General features: G+C 26.7%; 2 protein-coding genes across 5 annotated transcripts; one reads left to right on the top strand and one right to left on the bottom strand.

Annotated features, from left to right (window-relative positions):
- Nucleotides 1-49: 49 nt before the first annotated feature.
- LOC148934963 (uncharacterized) lies at nt 50-4,168 on the bottom strand. Of its 2 annotated transcripts, none has more exons than XM_089083608.1 (5): nt 3,838-4,168; nt 2,461-2,623; nt 2,148-2,304; nt 1,385-1,649; nt 50-1,116 (listed from the first exon to the last, which is right to left on the bottom strand). In XM_089083608.1, the coding sequence occupies exons 2-5, from the start codon at nt 2,513-2,515 to the stop codon at nt 1,018-1,020; spliced, it is 576 nt and encodes a 191-aa protein (XP_088939734.1). In that variant the 5' UTR covers nt 2,516-2,623; nt 3,838-4,168; the 3' UTR covers nt 50-1,017. The 2 variants fall into 2 exon arrangements, with proteins under 2 accessions (XP_088939734.1, XP_088939733.1); XM_089083607.1 differs by lacking the exon at nt 3,838-4,168 and adding an exon at nt 2,997-3,254.
- A 51-nt stretch (nt 4,169-4,219) lies between these two features.
- Nucleotides 4,220-8,536, top strand: LOC105433389 (juvenile hormone epoxide hydrolase 2-like). 3 transcript variants are annotated; one of them, XM_011648691.3, is made up of 8 exons: nt 4,220-4,445; nt 5,176-5,686; nt 5,920-6,112; nt 6,670-7,018; nt 7,095-7,273; nt 7,405-7,645; nt 7,718-7,961; nt 8,125-8,536. In XM_011648691.3, exons 2-7 carry the CDS (start codon nt 5,501-5,503, stop codon nt 7,947-7,949), a joined length of 1,380 nt encoding a protein of 459 aa, XP_011646993.2. In that variant the 5' UTR covers nt 4,220-4,445; nt 5,176-5,500; the 3' UTR covers nt 7,950-7,961; nt 8,125-8,536. The 3 variants fall into 3 exon arrangements, with proteins under 3 accessions (XP_011646993.2, XP_011646994.2, XP_011646995.2); XM_011648692.3 differs by having other exon boundaries at nt 5,213-5,686; XM_011648693.3 differs by having other exon boundaries at nt 5,300-5,686.
- Nucleotides 8,537-8,790: the final 254 nt, after the last annotated feature.

The following is an 8,790-nucleotide window of genomic DNA, read 5'->3' on the forward strand; positions in this document are numbered from 1 at the left end:
ATAATAAAAAAAAAATTATTGAAATTCTGTGAAATAAATAGAATTTAAATTAAATTTGTTCTGCTTAACTTTATCTCTATTTATTTATATTGTATGTAGTTCATAAAAATAGCTATAAGAATACATAAGAAATTATTATTTGAAAAAACAACATTTACAAAGACAAAAAATATTTCTATTTCTAGATATTGTTATATAATTATAATAAAACAATCCATTTCTAGTGTTGTCTTGTTCTGCACTAAAAATTAACACAAATTGTTGAGACTCTTACAAAGATTATATACTAAACAGAGCTTTGTACGACGGTTAATGTAATGAAGTTCAGTATAATGTAAAGTTTATTTATCTCATCAAATTGCAGTATCCATCTATCCGTAGAAAATCCTCTCATTAATATCTTTGTGTTTCCCGTAAATACGATTCGAAACGTAAAGGATACATGCCAGGCGTTAACTAATTCAATTGAAGCATGTTCTTATTGGCTATTGACACCAAACATATAAATATTTTTCATCTTTCGAGATCGCTGTTCCATTTATGCTATTTTATTTGCGATAGAATTTTGTAACTATAAAATCGTATTATTTGGAAATCGCAATCGTATTTATTCGTAGATTTTTGAATTTTAAAAAAATATTTAAAAATGTAATATTCAATAAAGAATATTTTTAGTATTGATAAATTATTCATTTTTAGTATTAGTAATAAATATTTATAATGATAATTATAATTATATTTAATTTTTAAATTTATTATAATACTTTGTATCATTAGATCAATATTAGATCATTAATAGATTTATATCATCAAATTGATAATTAATAATCTTTATAATATTGATTATAATCTTTATAATCGTTATAATCTTTATAATATAGATATTATAAAAAGTATATATTATTTTTTGTGTACATACAATATTAATGTGAGGTTAATATAATTGCAATAAATGTAAATAAAAAGATTGTATTAAAATAAAATTAATATACTACTTGCACATAATAATTATTACCATTATACAGTAGATATACGATGATTTCTTTGAACATTTGATTTGTTGTGAATTTCTGGTATAGGTTGTACTTCTATAGCTTCAGAAGCTACTGAATCAATCTAGTAAGACATTATTTAATTTAATAAAAAGTTAACAATGTAGCGATAAAGCTATAACGATTGAAATTTGATGAATTAAGAAAATTCATCGAAATTTCGTGAGATAAAGAAAAGTTATATTAAATTTGCTTGCTATTTGCTTCATTTATTTATATAAATGAGGCTTATTACACAGATTATTAGATGTTTTATATTTTTACTACATATAATTGTTTTTTAAATGACTAAACTGAATGATAAATTGAAATCTAACTGCATATTTACTCACACCAAGTTGATTCCGCATTCTGTTTGTCACTTCTATATTTGAGTTAGATTGAACTTGAAGTTCTGGATCAACGTCAATTGCATTAAACCTACATCTACATCTACACACTGCATATTCACTCACACCAAGTTGATTCCGCGTTCTGCTTGTCATTTCTATGTTCGAATTAGATTGAACTCGAGATTCTGGATCAATTGCGTTAGACCTACACCTACACCTACACAGGATGCGAGCACAAAGTCGACAACAGCAACAGATTGTCAACCTAAAAGATAGAATTACAAAATATAATTACAAAAAAACGATTTTCTGCATATACGATTTAATAATAAGATATTACCAATAGATTAATATAGAATATAGTAGAGCTAAGTGTGTAATAAAGTGTATAATTAGAAAACACTTTTAATATAGTCAAAAATTTTATAATTTTACGTTTTCTAATTTTATCTTTTTGATAGAAAAAGTTATATGTAAATTAAATGAAAGAAACAATTTTTGTAACATATAATCAACAAGGTTTATAAATGATTATGATTTAAGATTGTTTGCCTATTCCCTCCCTTTTCTCCATCTCTTTTTAAGGTGTAATTAACTTCCTCTGTTTAAAAATAAAAAATAAATACAAAAATCGACAAAGTATTTCTACGAATTCATTTTTAATTGTGTGCAAATTGGCCAATATTATGCACAAAATTGTTCAGAAATAAATAAAAATTCTGTTTATTTCTCATATAAACATACATTTTAAAAATTGTCTTACCTCACAAAAGAAGTCTTGCAAATGATATAAAATATAGCATATCCTATAAGCAGTATTATCACTTCTACCGTATTATCTGATAAATATTTCAAAATATCCCAAATAATTTTAAATAATAGTTCTGAATCCTCTTCTGAATCCTGTTCTGAACTCTCATCTATTAATATATCAATTATCATATAATATACTTCTCGTGTACACATAAATCACATTATACTTTCATTTATCAATAAAGACATAGACATGAAATAATTAAGAGATTAATCAATATAAATCAAGTAATTATTTAAAATTGTATAATATATTATCTTACCAGAGTTTAAAATTACAGATGTAGTGTTTGTTAATATTTCCGTCGTATTGTACATTATAAAGTTCTAATTTTAATTTCTCCGTTAAAATATGTAATCAGACAAGATTACTGTCTTGTTTTAATCCAATTGATCGTCATTAAAGTTGCAATGCCATATTAATCGCTTAAAATTAATGAGATATTAATTTTAAATGTTGGAATTATAAATTATGACGATGCCTAATAAGTTCTGACTTTATGCGAAAACGGATAAGATAGATCGCATAAGTTTAAATTGAAAAATTTGTTTATTATAAAATACGAAATACTAAAATACATAATACTTCAAGTATTTTAAGAATATTTTCATAAATATCGACATAATTAAATAAATAATAGTTAAATATTAAATTATTTACGCTGTATGTTTCTCATACTCTACCTGATTTATTAAAAATGTTAGAAATAACTCGCATTAAATTTTGATGATGATTTTAAAATGATTTATTAAAAAATTAAAACACTGATTTTTAATACTTTAAAATACAGCTGCTTACCGATCCCTGGTGTTCAAAATGTTGTTATAAACAATATATTATTTTAGTTTTACAAAAATAAACTAGAAAATTTATATTTGATGGATAAGATGAAAGCAATAATTTTGAGTATCGCGTAACATTAGCAAGCAATATTTCATTAGAATTTCTCACGAGTAAATCATCAACAAATTACGCAGTCTACTGAATAATATTATTAAACATAAATAATTTGATTATTAAAGTGTTGAATAGATGGCAGCGGGTAGCGAGATTTAGATTAGGTGAAGCGAGGGAGAGAAGACAAGAGAAAAAAAGATAAGAGAGTATATAAAATATGGAATAGAGAGAGATAAAAACATGGAAATGTGTGGGAAGAATGTGGAAAATGGGAAACGGAAGAGCTGACGAGATATGTAATCTCGATTTATTTAATTAATTTTAATATTGTGTAAATATTCAGTAATGATAAAATAATTATATAAAGAATAATTATATTAATTATTGAATTGTCAAACAATTGTCAAACAATGTATGTTTATTTATCTCATTAAATTGTGACATCCATCTATCAGTAGTTTCCGTCAAGACAGAAATTCTGTCAATATGTTTCGATCCTTGCATTTTTTCCCAAAAATATGTAAAAACATCGATTCAGCATTGGTTCTACTTGTGCATGTCTTTATTAGCAATTGATAAAAACATATAAATATTTGTTTATTTATCAAGATATATGTTTAATTGCTGTTTTATTTATTTAGTGTTACTCGCGATAGAATTTTGAAATTATGCAAGCGTATAATTTTATTCACTTATTGTTGCTTATGGATCCTTGAATTTTATCGATAAGTAATTTTCTTACATATTCAACAAGTCGTTGTTACTGATGGAGCCTTGAATTTTATCGATAAGTAATTTTCCGTTGTCTGTAATCGAGCAAATTCTTCAAGACGGATACTGGGTCATTTCTCGTTTGTCTTCTTTGTCGCAAAATTCCGATCAAATTGCAGTTTTAAATAATTTATTTCTGTTCAAACATGTTGCATGCTTGTCGCATAATATTTTTTTTCTTTTTATATAAAAAAGAAGTACATCTCGTTTTAATATCGTTCTTTAGCATTACCATCGTACATACGAAGTACCGCTACATATTCAACAAGTCGTATTTACAGTTACGCGAATGCAAGTCGCGGTTAAACGCGCATGCGCAATGCACACGATGATAAGTGACAGTCGAGCATTTAGTACGGAGGCGAGAAGGTCTTCTGAAGGCCCTTAACAATTTTTCAGTTGTTTTCATCTTTTGACGATGTTCTTTAAATGGAATAAATGAACTAAATGAGCAAAAAATAATTCGTTCTATGAATAATTTGACAAAGTGATTTTTTAGACTTCAGTTGAAAAGTTTTTGTCTGTAATAAAAAGAGTTTTCGAACTGAAGATTCTTCGAAATATATTGAAGGAAAAAAGGTGATCATTATTGCCTATATATTCTTAATTTAATTTTAAATTGAATTTTAATTTAATTAGGATTAATTATCCAAATAAATATTATGTTATTGAAGAAAGCTTTTGAAGAACTCATAAAGTATATTTTATATTTTATAGATATTTTATAAAATGATAACTTTTATAACATTTTTTAAAAGATTTTAATAAGATTTTTAAAGAGTATGTACAAAAAAAATATCTTATTGGGTATGTGATAATCTTTTAATAATAGAAATTTTTATTTTTAGGAACAAAAAATCTTTCAAAAAATCTTTCAAAAAAATCTTTCAAAATCTTTCAAAATCTTTCAAAAAATCTTTTTAAAGAATTGTTTTCAACAAAGCTCACTTTAAATTCATAGCAAATATTTTACATAAAAGATAACATAAAAACATCAATTAGATAATCTGTTTATTTGCTATCTATTCATTAGTTAATACTCATTATTTAATAAGTAAAATGTTAATAATATATCAATAGAATTTATCGACATAGTTTGATGGCAGATCGATATATCAAAAATGAAGCAAACTATTATGATCATTTAAATGGAATATATTGACAAAATGGCAGATTCAATTCAATTTTTGCAATCAATTCGTTACTCAATAGTTTTCATTAGCTAGTATTTTTCCAATACTTAATAGCAGATACTTAAGAGCAAATAGGAAAATTTATTGCTCATTTTATGCTTGTTCTTTTTTTATAGATTTTGTTTTGTCATAGACTTTTTATATGTTGCCTAGATATACTTCAAGCAGAACAAAAAAGATTATGACATTGTTTTATTTTGCTTAGTCATCTTAAACATTTTGAATCTTGAACTGCTGTAGGGAGTTTGAGATATTCTCATCCAAGACATCGAAGTCTGCACGTCATTGGTATTTCTTATTGCTGTATCATGCAATATAGCACATGATAGCAATAGTATCACGTCGTATTACGTCGTATTTAGTACATGCTTAACGAGATATTGAAGCAAACGTGTTATCTGAGAAACTTAACTGAAAAACAATTGACTAAAAGTGGATGAAATGGATTTTCTCTCATTGATCATAATTTTTATTGGTTCTACTACGATGCTCTTTGTTCTAACGAGAAGGTACTTTTCATCCCGAGGGATGAAGTTGCCGAGGATACCAGAAACTTGGTGGATCCCCGGCACTGAGAATTCTGTCAATAATGACATCAGACCGTATAATATCACCTTTTCAGAAGAGGTACGACGATTCATCATCGATTAATACAATCTGAAAGTCAAATAAAAGCATTAATCAATTAAATCAATCATTAATTAATCAAATCAATTAAATCGATTTAAAAGTTTATGAATCAGTAATCAACAATCTATTATAAAGTCATTATGAATTAATATGATTTAAAAGCTTAATTAAGTATCAATGAAATGATTGTTTCAATAAATTAAGCATTAAAACTCGAATTATGTTTGCAGGTCGTAAAAGATTTAAAGTATCGATTAAAGCATACTAGACCTTTGACGCCACCATTAAAAGACGTTGCCTGGAATTATGGAACTAATACTGATGCTCTGCAGAAGCTTTTAGATTATTGGGCAAATGATTATAATTTTAAGGAACGTGAAAAGTTTATAAATCAATATTCGCATTTTAAAACGAATATTCAAGGTAAAGAAAATGTGATCGCAAATAAAAGATTTCAAAAGTTATTAAACTTTTTATAATTTTTAATATTAAAAAATCAATAATTGCAAGTTAATAAATTCTTTATATCAGTCAATAGATTCTTTCTATTGCACTTTTTTGAAAATTATAATGATTATATTTATATTAAAATATTCTTAACACTGAATTAGTGAGAAATGATATGATTAACAGAAAATTTTAATTTATCTTTTAAGTCCATTTTATATAATCTATAACTTATATCAGTTTTTAGGAGAAATACAATTTTATTTATTATTTTATATAATAATAAATAAAATAGAATCAAATAAAATATAATATCATATTTAGACAAATAAATATTTGAATTATTTTCAAGAATTGATTAAGTTAGAGATAATAGAATTTATTACACTTCAAGCATTACATAAATTGAAATAGAGATAAAATAGAGATAAAATATCAGAACCAAAGTTTATCGCACATATTCTTATTGCTTTATGTTGAGAAGATTAGATTAAAGTTAAATTAACATAATATAAATTTTATATTTATTGCAGGATTAGATATTCACTTTATTCGTGCAAAACCAAGCAATACAGAGGGAAAATGCGTATTACCGCTGCTGATTGTACACGGATGGCCCGGTTCCATAATGGAATTTTACAAGATCATTCCATTACTAACATCATCGAGACCCGAGCACGATTTTGTGTTTGAAGTAATAGCACCTTCCTTACCTGGATTCGGTTTCTCCAGCGCAGCTACGATTCCAGGTCTTTCGAGCATTCACATGAGCGTGATCTTTAAAAATCTTATGTCGAGACTTGGTTACGACAAGTATTATGTTCAGGGTGGTGACTGGGGTTCCTCCGTTATACATACTATGTCATGTCTATATCCGCAACAGTAAGTTCATTATTTAAATTTAGATTATCATTTAGATTTAACGATGGCATAATAATCGCATATGTCATGCTCGTAGCGTCTTAGGTATGCATTCCAATTTGTGTTTGGTACTAAGTAAATGGGTTCTATTGAAGAAAATATTATTTAATAACTTTTCATCTCTTCTACCTTGGAGAAAAACTAAGAAAGAGAAATTCCTTACGTTGACAGAAACCGGATATTTTCATATTCAAGCTACGAAGCCCGACACAGTCGGTATGACGCATTTATATTACTTAATATAAAAAAAAATTAACATATATCTATGCATTATAAAATCTATGAATATAAAATTTTATGCGCACTAAACGAGCGGAAATTCGATATTTTTAAAATGTGCGTTTCAGGAGTTGGTTTAAATGATTCACCCGCCGGTTTAGCGGCGTATATCATTGAAAAATTTTCGACTGGCACAAATTCGTCTTACAAGAATAGAATGGATGGAGGATTTTTGGAGAAATATACGTACGATGAATTGATCGACAATCTGATGGTCTATTGGATATCGAATAGCATTACTACAAGTATGAGAATATACGCTGAACAATATACCAAGTTAAACAGAACGTTGACGTCAATCTTGGAATCGTATGTATCATTGCAAGTTACAATCATTATTCTAACAATCTGTTGCAAATAAAAAAAATTATTTTTTTGCAGAACACCGATAAAGGTGCCTAGCACTTGTGCGCAATTTCCTCACGAAATCATGGAACAATCTCCAAGTGAACTGAAGAAACGGTTCGTGAATCTTTTACGCGTTACCAAAATGCCTCGAGGTGGTCATTTCGCAGCTTTTGAGGAACCTGAATTACTTGCGAATGATATATGGATTTCTGTCGACGAAATGGAAAAGTGGAACAAAAAACATAGGAATAACATTAATTTTTAAATGATGAAAAGAGTATGAACATTCTTCGAATCTTTCGATAAAATTTCAAGTTAAAAGTTTGCTAAAATAAAAAAAATACAATGAGAAAAAATGAAATTAGAAAATCAAAGTCTGTAAATTAAATTTAAATTTTGTCTGGTTTGTGATATACTTATGTACATTATTCTTTTTCTAGGAGGATATGCAATTATTTTAACAATTAAATGTCTAAATAACAAGTAAATGAAGTGAATTACAAAAGTCTGGAATAGGATATTGGCAGATAAAATGATTGACTAACAGTTTGCCAAGCCATATGTTTGAGATCGAATAAAGTAAAATAATTACTGATAAATGGTCTATTTATAAAAATCTTATATTTTTATCTTATATTTTAGTATAAGAAAGCGAGAGAATTTTGACTTCTTTATTGCTGTTAAAAGGATGATCTCAACATTGTTATTTATTACTTTATTTATTTGTTACTTCGAACACAAAACAATTATTGTAACAGCTATTTTATGAATTTATTAACACATAAATGTTAAAAATGTATACATGTTATAAAATATATAATATATAAAATAAATGTTTTTATCTCAGTAGAATTTATTCTCAATGTATTCTAGATTCTATTCATCACATCGAGCAAAATGTGATAGAATATAATTAAAATTTATGACTCTCTCTCCTCTCTTCTACTCGAATTTCTAGCATAGCCGACAAAGGCTGCATTCCGATATTCATTGCCAGTACTGAAAATTTATAATATACGTGATCTGAACTATATACTTTCAGTACTGGCAGTGAATATCGGAACGCAGCCCATATCGGTGCGGTGCTCCATTTGTCTTTTCCGCGC

This window comes from Pogonomyrmex barbatus, unplaced genomic scaffold, assembly GCF_055798465.1.
Source record: "Pogonomyrmex barbatus isolate J1 unplaced genomic scaffold, ASM5579846v1 scaffold7, whole genome shotgun sequence".
NCBI classification, from domain to species: Eukaryota; Metazoa; Arthropoda; class Insecta; order Hymenoptera; family Formicidae; genus Pogonomyrmex; species Pogonomyrmex barbatus.

Bases quoted from the DNA above. Each gene is read 5' to 3' on its own strand.
- LOC148934963 (XM_089083608.1), bottom strand. From the start codon at position 2,515: ATGTACAATACGACGGAAATATTAACAAACACTACATCTGTAATTTTA. The intron at 2,305-2,460 runs GTAAGATAATAT...ATATATTAATAG, and splicing joins ATCTGTAATTTTAAACTCTG to ATGAGAGTTCAGAACAGGAT. The intron at 1,117-1,384 runs GTGAGTAAATAT...ATGTCTTACTAG, and splicing joins GAATGCGGAATCAACTTGGT to ATTGATTCAGTAGCTTCTGA.
- LOC105433389 (XM_011648691.3), top strand. From the start codon at position 5,501: ATGGATTTTCTCTCATTGATCATAATTTTTATTGGTTCTACTACGATG. The intron at 5,687-5,919 runs GTACGACGATTC...TTATGTTTGCAG, and splicing joins ATATCACCTTTTCAGAAGAG to GTCGTAAAAGATTTAAAGTA. The intron at 7,274-7,404 runs GTATGACGCATT...TGTGCGTTTCAG, and splicing joins TACGAAGCCCGACACAGTCG to GAGTTGGTTTAAATGATTCA.